This window comes from Clupea harengus, chromosome 2, assembly GCF_900700415.2.
Source record: "Clupea harengus chromosome 2, Ch_v2.0.2, whole genome shotgun sequence".
NCBI classification, from domain to species: domain Eukaryota; kingdom Metazoa; phylum Chordata; class Actinopteri; order Clupeiformes; family Clupeidae; genus Clupea; species Clupea harengus.
The window spans coordinates 17,749,512-17,770,294 of NC_045153.1; the positions used below are offsets into that span (position 1 = coordinate 17,749,512).

Sequence of the window (20,783 nt, forward strand, 5' to 3'; positions counted from 1 at the left end):
AAGAGTAATGTAGTCCATTACCGTCCTGTTTCTGTGGGGTCTCAGGGCACTATTGACTTGACTGAGTTCTGCTTTGCAGTTTGTTTTCAAATTGCCCTCTCCTGCCCTAACCAAAAGGTTTTCTGTTCTCTTTGCCTTTTAAGAACTGACATGTTTGTAAATGATGCTTTGATCATGGCTGGATTGGCTTAGAAAGACATTAGAAAGACATCATGTCTCGGTGTGTCCCTCGCTCCTTTACGGCCTCCCCTGTTCCCGAGTCGTGAGACTGCTGATGAAATTCCCTTTGGTCACTGATGCTCCCCCCCCCCCCAACCACCCCCCTCTCCCTCACCCCCTATCCCCCAGTGCCGACAACACACACCGTCTGAATGAGAACTGCCCTGGCGTTGTCTTTACTGCCGCTTGCCGCCAGTGCTGATGTGCACTTGTGCAGCGTGCTGCTGTGATTTAGCACGGGTAAGCGGGCGCCGGGCGGAATGCAAAGCAGGCCTCCACCAGCGCCACCACCACAGCCTAACTGAGCCCCAGCCTCTTTGTGTCTCCATCAAAGAGCTGTCGCTCCGCAGGTCCACTCCGCCGGCACGTCTTCCTGTTGTTTTTATGTGCCACTGACAGGTCAAAAAGCTTTACTGAAGTAATTTTCTTCTTCTTTCCCATCTTTTTTCTTCAGAGACGTCGTCGGTTTTCTTACTCACTGAGCTGCTTTCCTTGTTGTGTGTTTTATGGCTCCACAGGAGGCCTAGTTATATCCATGCACATAGCTACTTTCAGAAATGCCAATTAAAATCAATTTAACTCTAAAAACGATTTCCCCCCACCATGTGTTCAATGGTAGAATAATTGATATTTGGAGTAAAAGTGTAATTTGCATGTAATGGTTGTATATGGTGGTCTATATTTTTGGTCTATATTTATTTTTTTCATTCTTTAAAAGCTACCAAAAAAAAACGCCCTCTGTGACGGATGTTGTATTTGTGTGCCATCATGTCCTTGCATGCAGAGATAATTGGACCTGCTAACATTCAGCCCTCCACCAGTCACTCTGGTGAAAGGCAGAGAGCACACAGACATTAAACTACCCCCCTCCCAACACACACACACACACGCACATAAACACACGCACACACACACACACACACACACACACACACAGCAAAAGCACTGTCACTCTGCGCGATGAAACGGCAACAATTAAGAGTAATTACAGCAATAAAAGACGCCATGTCTGAGATGCCTTGGCCTTCCCCACACACTCTCTCCACCCCCAGCTGACAGTGACGCAAGGAGCTAGTGTTAAAGTGATGGGAAACGTTTCGTGTCCACAGCCGTCATGTCCGGGCTCAGCATGCAAAAGGCAGACCATCACAGCGGCGAGTCTCCTCTTTTTCTATAGCATCAGTCTCGCTGACATCCCTTTTAGGAGAGGGGCGGGGTATTGGTTGAGGGAGAGAGGCAAGTGGGAGCAGAGAGAGACCAGAGCTTTAAGAGCAAAAACAGACAGAAGAGAGAGGCAGGAGAAGAGCACTAAACTAATGTCTGGAAGAAATCTGAAGAAAAAAAGTAGCAGAACAAGAGAGGAAGACTTTGAGAAGTAGTCAACCCTTAACCACTTCTGTTTGTGCGGGTCATTCCAAATGGCCCGTTATCCCCAAACCCCACCACCCCGCCTGTTACAAATAACGCAGCGCTAGAGATCACCAGCTGTGCCCTCGGCCGCTCTGACCCCGACAGAAGCGTTTGATTGGATTACCTGCGTGTGAGCAGGCAGCGCCCCGCTCTCATTAGCATTCATTGGGCTGCCGCTAACCCAGACCGCTAGCACCTTTAGCTCATCTCGGCTCCGCTACCTGCTCCTGCATCTCCTGCTAAATTGATGAGACCAGTTGGTCGGCGTGAGCCGCAGACACGCCGGGCCAGATAAACACAACTCTATTAACCTGATGGAGCTGCCGCCTTCACCCGGCCGAGAGCCGGAGAGGGCCTGATTAATGAGACCGATCTGTGTGTGTTTGTGTCTGAGAACCGGTGGTGTACGACACGTCCCTACTGGTTGCTCCGCTCCCAGTCACCGCACCTATACCTCTCGCCTTCTTTTCACTCTCCGTTCCCCTTCATTATGTTCGTTTTGTCTTTGTTTTTGTTTTCTGTTTGGGTCTTCATTCAGAGGCACCTTGAGTGCTCCTTAGAGGAACTGGAGTGTCACTCTGGACAGATGAGCAGTAATGCGCTTGGTTTTGAGATGAGCATACAAAAGCCGCTTACATTTGTGAAGTTCTTTCAAAAGATCCAGGTGAGAAAACTTGTGAAAAAAATCTTTCGAAAGTTACAACAAATTGAGGCTCACAGTTCTTTGTCTCCACCACCGTTTCCGTTCATACAGCATGTTCTCTTTTTTATATTTTCTTTTTATTTCTTTTTTGGACCCGCCATGCTACATGTTTTGTTCTGGGCACCGGTCCTCCCAGAACAAGGTGATGACCCAGCATGCTTTGCTTCCAGCTCGCCATCGATCCAGCGCACTGCATGGTGCTCGCTGGGCCATTGATCAAGCCTGCTGCCTCAGACCAGACATCACTAGACCTGCAAACCAGACCTATTTTGAATTAAGATGAACAGGCTTGCAGAGTTCCGGGGGGTCTTGTTGTTTGACCTGCTTATTTCCGTCTATATTTGGAGTAGTCCCCTACTGGGCCACAGCTGCTTTGGAGGGGTGTCTGCTGTTGGCCATAACCTACTCTCTTTCAATTGGCAATTATGTGCCTTCCACAGGGGCGCTGGCAGTGGTGTTCCTTCTATAGGGGCGCTGGCAGTGGTGTTCCTTCTATAGGGGCGCTGGCAGTGGTGTTCCTTCTATAGGGGCGCTGGCAGTGAGGTGCCTTCCACAGGGGCGCTGGCAGTGGTGTTCCTTCTATAGGGGCGCTGGCAGTGAGGTGCCTTCTATAGGGGCGCTGGCAGTGGTGTTCCTTCTATAGGGGCGCTGGCAGTGATGCTCCTTCCATAGGGGCACTGGGTTCTGTTTGCTCTAGTCTAACACACTCAGTGTTTGACTCCCATCACACTTTTCATGAATGCCATATTTGTTTTGTTCGTGTTCCTGGTGTACTATCTTTCTATTGGCAATTAGATACATACATACATACATACATACATACATACATACATACATACATACATACATACATACATACATACTTCTTTAGTTACTTACTTTCTTTCTCTCTCTTTCTCTCTCTCACTCAAAGGGAATTCTGAAAGGATCTATCTAATTGCCAATAGATGGAAAAAATAGTGTATGGAAGTGCAGAGAAAAAATGTGCAGAGACACTGTCAGCATTGGTCTTGGCTTTGCACCCCAGCCTGTAGGAAGCAGTGCTATAAATTCATTGTATTGTCAAGGAACTGTGATGTTACGTGTTCTCAGACCTGAGGGTGAAGACGCTTCTTAATACTTAACCGCAGCAGAACAAGTTGCAGTCGCTGGTGCAATACAAATAGAATGTGTGATAAATGTGGTTGCTCTCTCATTCGGAGTCAGTGGCAGCTGTAACTGGGTGGATTATGTTGAATTGTTTTGGAAGTCTAGGAAGGTTTTCGCTGACTACAGAGGCAAACACTGAGCAGTTATAATGTCAGAAAATGTCCTGGTTTTACTCAGTAGAAGAGTTTTGTCTGCCAAAATGTGGCTTCTTGGCACTTGCAAAAGAGATTTATTCTCAATGTGACTGCCCTGCTTAAAGAAAAATGACAATACAAAACAACTAAATTTGATTTATTTATAAAACAAATTTAAACAACAGCTGTTAAAACATTTGTCAGTTATTATGGTTGCTCACATCTCTTCCCACACATCGGACCCCTGCGCTCTTCAGAGATGTCTTTTTTTAGCAGAGCACTCCAAGCCTAATCATCCTTTCAGTTCACCCAGGCCACAGAAATTGTTACATGAACACTCCGCCTCAACATGCTCTTAGCATTGTGTGCTGCTATTATGCCTGAACCTCAACTGAGCCTTGAGTTGTGTTGTGTTTTTTTTCTCTCTTCTCCACTTACAGATACATCCTGGTTGAACTGGTGTCTGACGGGGTCCTGTGTCTTCAGTCTCATCCTCATTCTCATGTTTCGAGAGTCCTACGACCGCCTCTACCTGGATGTCTTTGTGTCTGTCTGAACTCAACATCACCCTTTTTCAAAAAAGGAGAAGTTACAGCCCTTTTTTAAAAAAAAAAAGAGAGAGTGAATGAGAAAGGAATGAAATTGCAGTTTTTGCGCCGAATTGCACACAGAAGAGGAAACTGAAACGGTTAGAGCAGCAAGACAGACGTGTCGCTGTGTCTGTCCTCCAGTTTTATTGACTTCGATACTCTAAGAGGACCTGCTGTATGCTGTTTGTTGTTAATGTTGTAAAAGTATGTGACGACAGTTGCTTTCAAGATATCGATCGGGATCACAAGGGAGAAAGAAAAGGACCTGAAGTCCTAATGTCACTTAGCGTAGTTAATGTTTCTTACCAACACTGAGTTTTTTCTCTCTTGGTCTTGATAATTCTTGGTCTTGGTTTTATAATTATTAATGTTGTTTTTATATATATATATATATATATATATATATATATATATATATATATATTGTCTGAAGGTGATATCAATGTCACCCCAGTTTTGGGCATGAGGGACCTCTTTTGTTTACAATGTTCAAATAGGTGGAGTGGTTGTTTCTTTAGCCATAGATGTAGAAGCTCTCAGTAGTGCCCACTAGTCCCATGTAGCTTAGCTTGTTAGCTCTGCTGATAAACCAGACACACTCTTAATAAGAGACTAGACAGAGGCTGTGGCGTCACTGCAACAAGGGAGCACTCAGTGGTTCAAAGTCTTAACATCCACTTCTGAAGAACAACATAGAGGGCGGAGGTGTGTCCATTTGGAAAATGTTGGCGCTTTCAATGACCTGTGCCCATTATGAAATTACATATGGCCTACCCCCCAGACCTATTATGCAAATGGTGATTAGTAATCCATTTCTCTCTTCTTTATTGGATAGAAGTTCATTGGGAATGTAATTTTTTTTTAGTAATGCAGGTTATGATTGGACATGGGTTACCATGCCTTGTTAGTGTAACTAAATGGGCACCCAATCAGCAACCTGCTTTACTGTATAAACCTCTTTTTTGGTGAAGGGTTCGCTTACTGAGGAAGTGATGTGCTTCGTGGTCAACGTATAGCGGTTTTGCCATTTCCACAGGACCTGTGGGCCCAGTGATTGGAACCACACAATGCACAGGGATGGGGTTGTCATGTTATGTCAGATGGTAGTCATGGAACTTTTGTAACCTTTCCAGTTCTCAAGGAAGCCTAACCTCACTTGTGCCGAGCATGTTTTAAACGTTTTGTTTTTTAACTCCATTTTGATACAGTTGCTGTACTTGTTCAAACCGATGTTTATTTATTCAAAGGATCAGAACACTAATTCTGTCAAAATAACGCTGTGGATAACAAAGACTGTTAAAACACATCATGGAAACTCTAGCCAGCAAACTGACAAAAAATGGAGAGAGTCTGCACAAGTGGCACTGGTGCCCTGCTGTAACTGCAGTGCACAGAGTTCACCAGCAGGGAGCGCTGTGCCCAACAGACCCACTCTCGGCAGCAACTGCACCATCCCTACCCATGCCACGTCAGACAACTGATTAAACATGAATCCCTGTTGGGTTTTTTTTTTTTTTTTTTTTTCAGTGGGGAACTCTAAAGAGATCTCCCCAGCAAGCTGTGACCTGGATTCAATAGTAAAGACTTGTGCAAAGACTTTCACAGACTGGACCCACAGCTGTGTCGGTGGGTTTGTGTAGGCTTTTGGAAATAGACTCCCCTGTCTTCTCAAGCCACTACTCAGTTGTGCAGACCCCCTACCATACACACACACACACACACACACACACACGCATACATCTCTGCCTAACTCCACAGGCTCCCGGCATTTGGGATTTCTGCTCCTTAGAGGCTTGAGAGGATGTGTTTGGGGCGGATGAGGCGAGGCCAAAGCCTAATGAAATGTGTAATTCAGCGAGGGTCTCCCCTGGCTCTGGCCCAGGCACACAGCTTCAAAGAGAGAGAGCGAGTCCCCCCCCACTCCGGCTGCCCAGCAGTGGGGACCTGAGCTGACCATGGCCTCCCAACCACTGGATGTCTGAGGATCTTCTGGGAGATCGACCGCTCCACATGGGACTCTATGGCCTGTTTTTAACCCATTTTAGATGGGTTGAGTGTAGCGGTGTGATTATTATTAACACGGTTCAATGTTGGTAGGAGGCTCTGTGTGTGTGTTGCCCCTTCCTCTGCTGTGTTGTGCTGTGCATAGGACAGAGCGAAGGGAATAGTCTCACAGTGCCCATACGGAGCGATTCCACTTTGTAAAAAAAAAAGATGGTGTCTTTTACCTGGTGAAAATGTTGCCTTAATTAACAGTGACTGTGCATTTTGCATTTTCTTCCTCCCTCCTACCCACTCTCTCTCTTTCTCCTGCCCTCTTTTCCTCCTGCTCTCTTTTCCTCCTACCTCTCTTCTCTCTATCTCTCTCTCTCTCTCTCTCTCTCACTGTGACAATGCCGTCATCTCAATGCAGTTTCAGGGTCATGGGACGATACCAGTTCTCACTGTTGTGTGCTCTCTTGTAATATAAAACAGGGGGTCATGCTGTACTGGGGTTGTCCTTGTCCTTGCCCTTTCTGTGAGATGTACGTCAACGATTTTCTGCACCTTATTAAACGACTTTCTTTTTTTCAGATATAAAGTCTGCCTCACCTTGTTGTTCTGAAGAGAAACACCTTACCAAATACCTTAAGACATTCAGCATGTGCAGTGGTTCAGTGTAATAAAACTTTTACATCAACACACTCCTCAGGCAAACGGGAGACATTCGTGCAAGCCTCCATTCCTTCAGTTAGCATGCAACATATAAATACCCCACTCCCAAGTCCCAACACACAGTCTTACAAACACACTCATCACACACTTACACACAAATAGGTACACCCACACACGCACCTCCCATGATGGAAACAAATCACGACCTTCCACTCGAGTGAGCTCATGTGTTTGAGCTAGCAAGCACGCCATGTCCCCCTCATCGCAAACACATACACGCACAGACACCCAGCCCCCTCCCTTAGCTTAGAATGAGGTCACAGATAGCTGTAGAGTTGAGTAGAAGGGCCCCGATTCTTCTCTCTGTGTGTGTGTGTAATGTGGTCCTATAATCCTGCTTCAGCCCATACTGTTCAGTCTTCCTCACTCCTCGTTCACAAAGGGGACCACTGGCTTAGCCAGACAGCTTGTCTCTTCCTGCCTGGAAATGTATAACATGTGCCCGGGGTGTCAACTCAGAGCAGCTGCAGGTCTAAATGTTAACCTGGTGCCACTTCCGGAGGATGGCCACACTTTCAAGGATATCCTCATTATTCAGGTTGCGCTGAGACAGCCATGAACTATCCACTCTGCGTGTGAGAAGTGGACTGGTCCTCATTGTACTATACACTTCAAACTCACTTTTATAGGATTTGTCCGAGAATGTACTGCAAAAAGATATGGAGAGAAAGAATGACGTGGAGAACCCAAATAATTGACTGGAGTGCTTCTTAGAAGGAGAAAACTCTACAGAGAGAGGGCTAGATAAAATGAGAGCTCTAGAAGGAGAGATGGACAGAAAAAAGGAGAGATACGAGTCGATATTCTGTGGTGCAGCCTTCCCTCTTTGTTCCTCATCCAGTCTGAGTGTAAAGTTTGAAGGGCAGCCTTATTGAGGCCCAGGTGCAGTCTGGGTAAACATTTAAAAAGGCTGCTGTTCAGGTGAGATGCAAGGGGTGTAGAGCTACCGGTAAGTACACTCTGGTGTGGAAGCAATCCATTCTGGTCCTTTTCTGTAAAACAAAATGTTCTGTTCAGGCGACGCGAGGCTTACCTCCATTCTTGAATTGCAAATGTGTCTGAATGCATCACAGCTCAGTCAGTGGTTTGGCTTGCACCGCTTGGAGGGAGGGAGCAAGCTTTTTAAAAACAAAAGCAAAACAAGAACTTGTCTGAGGTCGACTAGTCAAAAAAAAACTTTTCCTAACAACATTTCCTTGACATCATTGGAAAACGAAGGAGGACTTCATAAGGACATAAAAGACAACCGTAGTGCTAAGAGAATGGTTGGTTTCTCCGACTTGTACTGGAACGCAGTCAACTCAGGTATGGTAGGCTACTCAGATCATGCCTAGCTAGAGGTAAATGGAACGGCCACTGGTGATGCATTAGTTAGGTGACTGCTTTGTAGTCTGTTATTTTTTACTATCAGCAGAGGGACAGCAACAGATATATTTTAGAGATATAATGGGTCTAAAGTCTATATGGCCAGATCGCAAAAGGCCAGTGGACCACTGTCGGCCCATTGGGGATTGAGCTGGCAGTCCGCTGGCCTTTTAGGCCTACTCATCGGTTTTAAGGCGGTCCACTGGTGAGTGGGCCGCCGTTTTGATGCTTGATTTTGAAAAAATTTCAAATGCATTTCACATGCATTTTACTAAACAGAATCAAATGTGGGGCCTCTCAATCCGTTATTTAACTACCCACAGGCATTATTTTGATGATTTTTTAAAAACCCGTTCATTTTCTCACAAGGATTGCAAAAACGCAGCATACAAAATGACGACGGTAACTCCCATTCTCTATTCAACCGCAGCTCTTGTGTGTGTTTTGTGTGACAACAACCCATCAGGTGCTTATGTCCTCCTGCTACTACTCCTGTCACGCACTGAGAGAAATAACCGTTTCGAACTGGTCAGCCTGTGTGCCTGCGGAACATTCCCATAGTTTGATGGTGCTCAAGTCGTCACCCGCGTGAACATGCCACTCTCCCGCCAATGCCCTCGTGTCCTCCCTCTCGTGTTCAGCAACGTTCCCTCCTGACAGGATGTGACAAGACGACTCGTCTGTTAAACAGCAACCTGTACCGAAGACAAATGGCCTCACTCGCCTCATTAGGTTCAGATGCTTTAGCTCTGTCTGTCACTCATTTCCCAAATATTAGAGGAGATGGGAGTCGCAAGCGTTCGACAGCTGTTCGTTCATTAGGAGGCGCATCAGTGTTTGACTTTGAGGAATGCACTGACACGCGTCGTCGTCCCTTGAGAATCCTTCACAACAAATGCGTTTACCATCGCGCTCTGACAAATTGTAAATAAAAGCGCAAGATGGACTGCAACAGACAGACTGTCTTGTATGTGGCAGCCTGGCAGGGGTAAACAATCCTTATTTAAATAGTAGCAAGTGTCGTCTTGCTTGTAGCCATTTCCAAATGATACAGCAGGGGCTGGATTGAGCTGCACAATAGCAAGTATGCACAATAACTTCAAACTTGCTCACCAGGAAAAACGGCAAATGATGTTTATTTTTATGGACAGGTGATGCTACTGCAGTGTAGCAGGACCATCCATCACTGGCCTCACCTGGAGCTCTGCAGCCATAACCTTCTTTGCTGCTGTCTAGGCGCATTACTGTGCACTTATATAGTCTGCCCTTAACAGATGGGATGAGGTCAGCTCTGTTTTTATATTTTGCTTAGTTAAGGATTTGTGAAAAACCTGGGGGAAATGTCTGGACACAAGGAAAACAGGAGGGTGATTATGGCTGAGGAAAAGTGAAGCAGAATCAAGCTCAGATTCAGTTGTGCCTCTCTAACGTAGGGAGATGTGGCCACTAACCAAAGCATCGTGTCTTGCCAGACTTCAAGCAATTATGAGGGCCAGGCAAGTGGAAATACTTCAGCAGCTGACAGAGGGGGTTGGAGGTCTTTTGATCGTGCAGGCATCTCTTTTAAATCACTGCACACCTCTGCCTACAGCACCGCCTCTCTCGCGCTCGCTCTCTCTCTCCCTATTAATGCAGAGGGCAGAGAGCCTGTTGAAGGCAGCTGACTTTAAACCAACAGCCGGGGCCTCACAGGATGTGGGCCTGGGGAGAGAGAGGCAGAACAGCACAGGTCTCCTGGTTTTATCATCCCAGGAATTTTTTTTTGCAGTTTGTGTGAACAATGACCTCAGCTCAAAAGAAAATCTCCCTTTGATGCAGCCCGTTTGGATTCAACAGCTCATCATTGTGAGCTTCAAGGTGTTTTGGAGAGAAAGAGAGAAATGTGTGTGTGTGTGTGTGCGTGCATCTATTGCCCTCAGTGTGGTGTGTGTCTTTGTTAATTTGTTTGTGTGTGTGTGTGTGTGTATGTGTGTGTGATTGGCAAAAGCAGTGGGTGAAAATGTACCATTTAGCTTCCACATTTAGATAGAGCGAGAGAGAGATTGCAAAAGTGAGAGATGGAGACAAAAAAGGAGAGCGAGAAGAGGCAAAGGTTGCCAGGGGCAGCCAGCTCGGGTCATTGGCTTCATTAACCTGTCGCCGCGGCAGTGGAGCAGTCACGCTGTGACGGGCCGCTGTTCCAGCAGCTGCTGCCGCGGCCATCACCGCAGCAACGCTGACGTCAAGGACACCCCCTCCTCCTCCATCTCCAACCCCCTGCACCCTCTCCTCCGGTCCACCTAACATGGCCGGCATCCAGGAGAGGGCAGTGGAACTGACGGTGACTGGGGTGGAGGGGGTCACACCCACACAGAGACAAGCTAATTCAGGGGCTTCCACTTCTTTAGCTCTCCTCTATGGAAGAAATGAAGGGTAAATAATGTCTAATCAGCTCATGAACTGCAATGCCAGTCAGTGGCCCCAGCATTGATTGGCAGGTATTTATTTTAAAACTCACCATTTGAAAAGACCTCATACTTTTTTTTTGTGGAAAAGAAAAAAAAAAGACATAAATCAATGCCAGTTGAAGTGGAAATGGTGACCTCAGACAGTACACACACACATACACATTTGTCTCTGTCTTACGTACCCACACACACACACACACACACACACACAGACTGCAGCCTTGCTTTGAGAGCACCGAGAGGAAGAACATGAGCAGGGGGGTTGACTGACAGGCCAGGCTGTACAGGTGGCAGTTTATCATGGGCAGGGGGTGGCCATTGTCCTCCCCATCCCCGTCCCCTAGGATCAAGATAGATTTACTGAAGCATCCATAAATCCTTCCTTATCACGCCTCTACCCCCAGAGTCATACTGACTTAATGTACAGTTTCTGTGTGAGTCTCCTGTGTTGGTTGGTCAATGCCTCTCTGTCCTGTTCAGTCTCTATATGCTGCCATTGGGCCAATTCTACAGAATAGCAACATTGACTACTATAGTTGATACGCAGATGATACACAGATATCTGGCTCTCTCTCCAGATGGCTATAGCCCAATAGACTGTCAATGTTCAGAGCAAATGAATAATTGGATGAGCCAAAATGTTCTTAAAATAAAAAGGACAAAATAGAGATTATTGTATTTGGCAAGAAAGAGAGGAGGATTTGTATTAGTAAACACCTCAATTCTTGGACCAAGAACGGATACCGAAATCTTGGCATTCTAATAGACTCAGATGTGAGACCAGACATTGACCAGACATATCAAAGCACTCACCAAAACAGCCTTCTGTCATCATAGAAAATAAAGTCCGAATCCAGGGTTTGATGTCCCAAAATGAACAAGAGAAGCTAATCCATGCTTTTATCTCCAGTAGGGTGGACTACTGTAATGGTTTCTTAACTGGTTCTCCTAAAAACACTATTGAAAACCTGCAGCTCACTCAGAATGCTACTGCTGATTAAAACGAAAAAATGAGGTGGACACGGAACATGTAAGACGTGTGCTTCAGTGCTCCGAGGCTAAGTGACTATATGTAATTCATTTCAGCATAATATACCATTTTATACTTATTTTATCGTATCAGCAACAGTTTATTGAATGCTCGGTTGAGAAATGGCTTCTGGACGGAATAAACCGGACTCGGGGAAAGGCAAAAAACTATTTTCATCTGCTGGAGATGCTAATACTATGGATGCTAGCTCGCTACAGGAGATGGTTAACAGTCTCAGGGATGACATATGCGGTAAAATCGACTCGCTCTCCACTGACTTGAGGTCTGAAATTGCAACAGTTCGAGCTGAGCTGAAAAGTGTTATAGCACCATTGCAACATAAAGTTGAAAAACATGATAGCACCATCAGAGATTTGGAGCATGCTGCATCCAACCAGAGTGACCACTTGAGTGAGTTAAACAACATCGTACAGACTCTAAGAACTCAGGTGGATCAGCTGAATGCTAAGTGCGAGGATCTAGAGGGGCGTTCAAGAAGGAACAATATTCGTCTGATTGGGATACTGGAAGACGTGGAGGGCCCTAATCCGACCGAATTTGTCTCTGGGCTTTTGCAGGATATCCTGAGTCTTGATAAAAAACCTATCCTGGATAGAGCCCACCGTAGTTTGCGCGAGAAGCCCGGCAAAGACAAACCACCCAGACCGTTCATCATTCGCCTACACTACTACCAGGATCGCGACCGGATTCTACGCAGGGCTGGAGAGGCTTTCCCCCTAAGCTACCAAGAGAAAAGAGTCTCGATCTTCCCCGACTACACAACTGCTGTGGCCAAGAAACGGGCACAGTTTGGGGATGCAAAGCGTCTCCTTCGTCATATCAAAGGAGTGAAGTTCAGGTTGTTGTTCCCTGCCCTGCTGAAAATTACGTTGCCTGATGGAGCACTACACAAATTCGAAGACCCTTCTGCAGCAGTGGATTTCATCAAGAACATTACACCTGCCTAACTCCAGGATACAGATCACGGTGAGCTAACGGTGACCAATAAGCTAAAAAGACTTGACTAGCTTGACTGCTAAGCTTGAACGTCCTTGCTATTTTCCCTTCTCTTTTTCATCTCCAAGTAGCTTAGCAACAGTCTAATTTGCTTCGTTTTCTGGTCATTATTTGACTGTCTCTGGTTTCTGAAATAACTTAATCTACATTTTGAGCTGATGTTATATTATTTGTATTTGCCACTCTTATATTGTTCATTTAAGTCACTAGTCTCTGGTAGCACGTCGGCGGCTCTCTTGAATGAGCAACGGTGCTATTTCAGATTGTTCGTCAATGTTAAAATGGGATATGCGCGCGTCCTGTTCAGCGGACGCTTTAGCAAGGGATACATGTGTTTTGTCTTGTAATTTTCTTTTGTGTTTTGTTTTTTCTATTTTTATTTTGTATGTATTTGTCGATTATTATGCCTGCCTAAATAGATTTTCATTCGTGGTTGCCATTTATAGTAGCCTACTTAACGTGACTCAGTTTTTCAAGCCCTGTTTATCAAACAGTGATTCATGCCACAGTCTCATAGGAATAAGTTGAATTTTGTCAGCTGGAATTGTAGGGGACTAAATGCACCAGTTAAACGTAGCAAAGTCCTGAGTCATCTTCGTAAATTAGAGGCACACATAATTTATTTACAGGAGACACATCTAAAAGTGGTTGACCACACTAGGTTGAGAAAGAACTGGATAGGTCAAATATATCACTCAACATTTCAGGCCAAGGCCAGGGGTACAGCTATTCTCATACATAAATCAGTCCCCTTCATTTGTTCCAATGTCCTAGCAGATCCAAATGGGAGATATATTGTTGTTACTGGGAAAATTCATAGTATCCCCCTCATTCTCGCGAATATTTATGCACCTAATTGGGACGACTATAATTTTTTTAGAACTTTTTTCTCCAAGCTTACAGATACCGGAACACATTCTCTCATACTTGGAGGAGACTTTAATTGCTGGATTAAACCAACCCTTGATCGATCATTAACCAGAGCACACTCTCCATCTAAATCAGCAAAAACAATTCAATCCTTCATGGAGGAATTTAACATGTCTGATCCATGGTGTTTTCTATATCCAAACAGTAAACAATACTCTTTTTTCTCTAATGTCCATAAAACATTCACACGTATTGATTATTTTTTAATTAATAACAATTTATTACCTTCTGTTCAGTCTGTAACATATAATCCCATAGTAATATCCGACCATGCGCCGATCTCTCTGACAATAGGTTTTGATGGACCTAATTCAACGCGCCCTCCTTGGCGCTTCAACACTTGCCTGCTATCTAGTGATGTCTTTGTCCAATCCATCTCCAATCAGATCAACACCTTTATAGAGATTAATAAAACTCCTGATATATCTGCATCAACCCTATGGGACACATTGAAAGCATACCTCAGAGGGAGCATTATTTCATACACTGCGTTTGAAAGGACAAGGGAGGCAGAATTGTCTGGGTTAATGCAGAAAATTGGTCAACTTGACACAATATATGCAGCCAACCCCTCCCCTGATTTATATAAAGAACGCCTTGCCCTTCAAGCTAACTTTAATATTTGTTCTACGCATAAAGAGGAAGAACTGTTACTTAGATCTAGATACAAGTATTATGAACAGGGAGATAAGGCAGGCCGTCTGCTTGCACACCAACTCAAACAGGAATCCTCCTCTCACCAGATTCTTCGAATTAGGACCCCTCTAGGCATGACAACAGATCCAAAACAAATCAATGACCACTTTAAGGACTACTACAGCTCGTTATATGCGTCTGAGCACCCTCCCGACTCTACCGCTTTTGATCTTTTTTTTGATTCATTGGATATCCCAAAGGTGGATGAGGAGGCTGCTAGCAGACTGGATCAGCCTCTGTCTGTAGAAGAACTTGGGACTGCTATGGCCTCAATGCAGTGTGCACGGTGCCCTGGATCGGACGGCTACCCGATTGAGTTTTACAGAACATTTTTTCCACTATTGGCCCCCCTACTGGTCGATATGTATAATGAATCATATACAAAGCATACTCTTCCATCAACTCTCACTCAAGCCACCATATCTTTGATTCTTAAAAAGAACAAAGATCCTTTGGACTGTACCTCTTATCGGCCTATTAGCTTGTTGAATGTGGATTTAAAGTTACTTTCTAAATTATTAGCACTTCGCTTAGACTCTATACTGCCGACCATCATATCCCCAGATCAGACAGGATTTATTAAAAATAGGTATTCATTCTACAACCTAAGACGTCTTTATAATATAATCTATAACCAACCCTCATCTAATACCCCTGAAGCCTTGATCTCCCTTGATGCGGAGAAAGCATTTGATCGGGTGGAATGGGCATACCTCTTCTATACAATGCAGAAATTTGGCCTTGGACACAAATTTATCACATGGGCTCAACTATTATACTCTGCTCCAAAGGCCTCAGTCAGGACTAATAACAACTTTTCTGAATATTTCTGCTTACACCGCTCCACTCGACAAGGATGCCCATTGAGCCCTCTTCTATTTGCTATAGCAATTGAACCACTGGCTGTTTTCCTTAGATCCAATCAGGAAATTACAGGCGTATTTAGATCAGGCATAGAACATAAGGTGTCGCTTTACGCGGACGATCTTTTACTCTGTGACGGACCAAGCCTTGGGTAACCGTCTATCCATGGGTATGGCCAAAAGCTCAGAGTCAGAGTAAAGTTTTTCAGTTTTTTTTTGGTTTATTATTTTTCAAAGTTCAGGAATCCATAAGTCATTCACAAACTTCATCACTTCAAATCCATAAGACATTCACAAAATTCCTAAAAAGAACAGAATTCTGCTAAGCCTCTAAATGACTAGAGGACAGCCATCAGCAGTTCCCAGAGATGCACATACCTTACCAACCCTCCCTCAAGACAGAACAAATCCACATATATAGAAAGGTGGTCAGCACCATATAAAAAGGAGGGGTATACAAAAAAATCAATTAGTGTTTCAGTGCACAATATAAACCCTAAAACACCCACACAGTGTTCACAATGTGCTAAATATATAATTAGAATAATATCTATTTAATACATCCTAATCGCTGGCCTGTAAAAAAAGACATTGTACTAAAGTGGTTTGGCCAAACCATTTCTCTTGTCCCAACCGCCACAACAGGGAATCACCACCCTGATTAAGGTAGGAACCGTATATAAGTTCCCACTGGTTCCGGTGGCGCTTCTTAGCCGTTGCACCGACAATCAAACACGAGCACCCAAACAGCTGGCAATCCACTCCACGAGTATCTCGGTCTACTCAATAAATGTAGGAAACCACGATTGTTGTCCTAGCCTCCTTTCCGTATGTATCTTCCATGTATGTGTGTGTGTGAGAGGAAGAAAGAGAATGGGAGAAATAGTTGCGTCTGTATATCCGTGTGCGTGTGTGTGCGTGTGTGTGTGCGCGATTGTATGCAAGTGCAATGTGTGTTAGCGGTTGTGGATCCAGGTAGATGTGCGGTCGCATTGGGACCGTCACATACTCTATGTATCAAACCTGTCCACATCTATACCTGCAGCACTTAAATCTCTTGCAACATTTGGCTCTATATCAGGCTACAAATTAAACTTGAGCAAAAGTGAGTTGTTCCCACTAAATGCTGCAGCTAGAGCATACCCTACCCATTCTTTCCCATTTAAGATAGCAAACCACAGATTTACCTACCTAGGAGTACAGATCACAGAAAAGTTCCATGATTTATACAAATTCAATTTTGCTACTCTGCTGTCCCGTGTACAGAAAGACTTTGAACGGTGGTCTTTACTGCCCCTATCACTGCCAGCTAGAATTAATTCTGTTAAAATGAACACCCTTCCTAAGTTCTCCTACCTTTTTCAGAGTATCCCTATTTTCCTTCCACAAACATTTTTTCGCAAGATTGAGAGTCGGGTCACAGAGTTCATCTGGAATAGGAAGCCACCTAGAATTCGCAAATCATTTCTCCAAAGGCCCAAAAAACTTGGGGGCATGGCATTACCAAATTTTCAATATTATTATTGGGCAGCCAATATTAGAGCTTTACATTACTGGCTGCATTCAGACACACTCAGTCCCCCCCCCTACTTGGTTGCAGATGGAATCCTTGTCGTGTAAACCCACATCTTTGAAGGCCTTAATGTACTCTCCCCTCGGATTCCCTCTGTCCCCATATACTAAAAATGTATGCGTTAAAACATCATTGAGAATATGGAACCAGTTTAGAAAACATTTCAACCTAAAAGCTCTTTCCACCCTTTCTCCTCTTACTACAAACCCTGTCTTTCCACCCTCCTTGATTGACGGAGCCTAGTCGGTATGGTCTATGTTGGGTATCAGGACAATTAATGACTTGTATATAGATGGCTTATTTGCATCATTCCAACAACTGTCTGAGAAATACTCACTGCCCAAACCGCAGTTCTTTAGATACCTACAGATACGTAGCCTTGCTAGATCCTTGTATCCCAATTTTCCTAACGCACCACCTGCCAGCCTTACTGACTCCCTCTTTATGCCCCTCCCAAATATTAAAGGAATGATATCTTATATTTATAATAGTATGTATACCTTACGACCAGTAAGTCTCAACTTAATCAAAACTCAATGGGAGGAGGACCTGGGGGATGAGATCTCAGACGAACTATGGGAATCAATCTTACACCGCGTGCACTCCTCATCAATATGCGCTAAACATGGCCTGATTCAGTGCAAGATTGTCCACCGTATTCATTGGACAAGGGTCAAATTAAGCCAGATTTTCCCAGATGTTGACCCCACATGTGAGCGGTGTCACTCATCACCTGCATCCTTGGCACATACACTCTGGTCTTGTCCAAGTCTACATGAATACTGGTCCAAGGTCTTTGATATCCTATCGGATGTCTTGGAACTGACAATTTCTCCCTCTCCTTTTACTGCTTTGTTTGGTGTTCTCCCTCCTACAGTACCCCTCTCTTCATATAAGGCTGACTTTGTTGCATTTATCACACTTGTGGCAAGACGTCTAATTTTGCTGAGGTGGAAGTCTTCAAATGCCCCTTCAATCAGTTCCCTGATTAAAGATATTCTTTCTTTTATGAAGATAGAAAAAATAAGAAACACCATTAAGGGCTCTACCCGCAGGTTCTATAGAACATGGGGATGTCTTTCTAATTACATAGACAATTTGAACCTTCCCTATGTGGCAGACTAGAGCTGGGTACACACTGTTTAATTAAATAGACTACAGGCAAACCACTGTAGTTACATTTCTCTGTAGAATGCAGGCTTTGTGTGTTTTGTTTTGTTTTTGTTTTGATTATTTGTATCACTATTTTGATTGTTGTTTCTTTTCTTTATATAGTGTATATGTCATGCACACTATATGTATGGGTGGGTGGGTGGGGTGTTCTGTGCGCTGTTGTTTTCATATAGCAATGCGTGGTATAACTTCTTATAATAATTATAATAATCTTATAATAATTTGTATAATTATTCATTATAATAATCTCATAATAATTCGTTTCTCGAATTATTTTTTCCAGTTGTGCCCTAGACATATACCACATATCAGTATCTTGTGTGTTTGTATTTGTACTTGGAAAAACAATAAACAAACTAAAAAAAAAAAAAAAAAAAAAGAATGCTACTGCTGAGTTTTATCCAGGACCAAGAGAACAGAGCACATTACTCTAGTTCTAAAATCTTTACACTGGCTTTCAGTTACTTACTTACAGAATATATTTTAAAGCGCTGCTACTAGTCTATAAATAACTGACTGGTTTAGGGCCAGAATACATCTCTTGATATGTTTAAAGAATGTAAACCTAGTAGGGCTCTTAGATCCAGAGACTCCTGTCAGCTAGAGCCCAGAGTCCAAACTTAACATTATGAAGCAGCATTTACCCTTCTCTCTGAGCTCTTCTATTAAGTTGATCACGTACTCTGAGTGAACTTACCCAGGTTTGCCACTAAACCACATACTTGGTATATGCCCCTGGTGTTCACAGAACAAAACTAATTTCCGTGCTGTATCAGGGCATGCTCCAGATGCCAAGTGAGCCTTGTTTTAAAATAAATATGTCATAGACAGTAGAGTTGCAGTCACGCACGTTCTAAAAACAAATACATGCTGGTCGTCATCATCAATCAGCACACTAAAAGACATTTTACTCGCAGAGACAAGATTTCATGAGGAATTTTGCAATTTCTTGCTGAAGACAGACCCATAAAAGGCCAGTCAGGGTAAGATATTGACACCATATGGCAGCAGGGCTTTTTCCAAAAGCCTCGTGGAGCCAGGTCCCCTGACAGCTAATGCACAACATCTGTGTGGATATGGATTGTTTCCTCTTGTTTAAGTGGAAAAGCCACGCTGCAATCCATCCATGGCTTATGCAGAAACACTGATGTTTTCCCTCAGCAGGGCAAAGGAAATCAAAGTCGAGGCGCCATGGCGACACATCAGAATGAGGAGTAGTGTAGGACTCCGTGAGAGGAGAGGTAGGAACATAAAAAAACACAGTGGGTAGCACATGCTGAGAAACTGCAATGTATATGTTTTGTCTCCAATCCAGTTTAAGCAATATGAAAGCAATATGTTTACCTGTTAGATTCTGTTCTGTTGTGCACAATATATTACAGTTTATTGCAGCAAGCTGTTGCACACTGAAAGAGAGCTGAAAGTGCATTTATTTTTATTATGTGTCCATAAGTCTATACATTGCGACAAAGTGACATGTGAATTGTTTTTTCAGGTGCCAAAACCAGTGTCAATGGATTGATTATATTGCTTTTTCGTTGTACCAATGTTTGCAATCTCGAGAAGCATTTTAAAGCGTCTTCCAAACAGCAAGAAGACAAGAAAATTACTTGAGAGTGAATCTGAAGCAGGAACGTAATAGGATAATCTTTCCACTCTTAGCACTCAGACTGTGGCTCTTCTCCTTGTGTACCTTTTCTCCCCCCTCACATTAAATGCACTGAAAAGTGTCTTTCTGGTTATTCCAGCAATTTCTGTTTACAAGGAGACCTGAAGAAAGTCAGTGAATGTGGCGGTGTGTTTATGAAGGACCGCAGGTCTTAATATGTGTGATTCAGCTCAGGGCACTCGTTTCACCAAAGAACAGGGAGGCTGATGTCGTGGCAACAAAAAAAGCTTCAGTGAGGTTGCATTACATCTCCCAAGGGAGTGTGGTTCCCTTTAAACCGCCCGCCGTGGCACAAAACCCTAAACACAAATTGGTCAAGGAAAAGTACGAGACAAAACGCCCTTTCCACTGCAGGAACACACAAGCTGTTTTTTATGGTTTTTTTGGGGGGTGGTAATACCTTTATGTGGCTTTCCACTGCAGGATCCGCTCCTGTAAATAAGTACATACTCCGGGGTAGGTACTTCTGTGCCGCCCTCAAACTGCTGGGTGGAGATTTTACATGATGAATACAGCAAAAATAAATGATAGCTTAGTTAGCTTGTTGAGGTTACAGTCTCTGAATGAACACAAGCAAATTGTTAGCTGAAACATAGGCTTTAATTAATCATTATGTAATTATGCTGGTATATTAATTTGTCAAGTAATTACAGCTGCTATGAAGCCATTTAATTGAGTTTTAGCAACTTTATAGCAACATTTAACTTTGAACTTGACCTTGAAGTAATCCTAATATTATCTACAAAATCTTTAGTTTAACAGTCTAATGTTGGTGCTGCCACTGGCAAAAGTGTCATGCTTGGAATTGATATCGCGATCAAACAGCAAAATATTAGGCTACACCACTTGTAGGTCCGTAGTTCCCGCACCGCAATGGAAAAAGAAGAAGAAAGGTGAAAGGGCTAATTATGGGAAGTGCCCTGAGTTGCTGTAGTGGAAAAGCATCTAAAAAAAAACTCGGGGGGACAACAAGAGAGGGGTGACAACAAGACAGGGGGGACAACAAGAGAGGGGGTGACAACAAGAGAGGGGGTGACAACAAGAGGGGGGGACAACAAGAGAGGGGGTGACAACAAGACAGGGGTGACAACAAGAGAGGG

General features: G+C 43.9%; 1 protein-coding gene across 1 annotated transcript in view; it reads left to right on the forward strand.

Annotated features, from left to right (window-relative positions):
• The window catches only part of slc49a4 (solute carrier family 49 member 4), a 35,083-nt gene extending 28,303 nt beyond the window's left edge, over positions 1–6,780 (forward strand). Inside the window, exon 9 of the mRNA XM_012819542.3 lies at positions 4,056–6,780. Within this exon, the coding sequence (XP_012674996.1) occupies positions 4,056–4,171 (116 nt within the window). The 3' untranslated portion in view covers positions 4,172–6,780. The remainder of the gene's footprint in view (positions 1–4,055) is intronic.
• Positions 6,781–20,783: the final 14,003 nt, after the last annotated feature.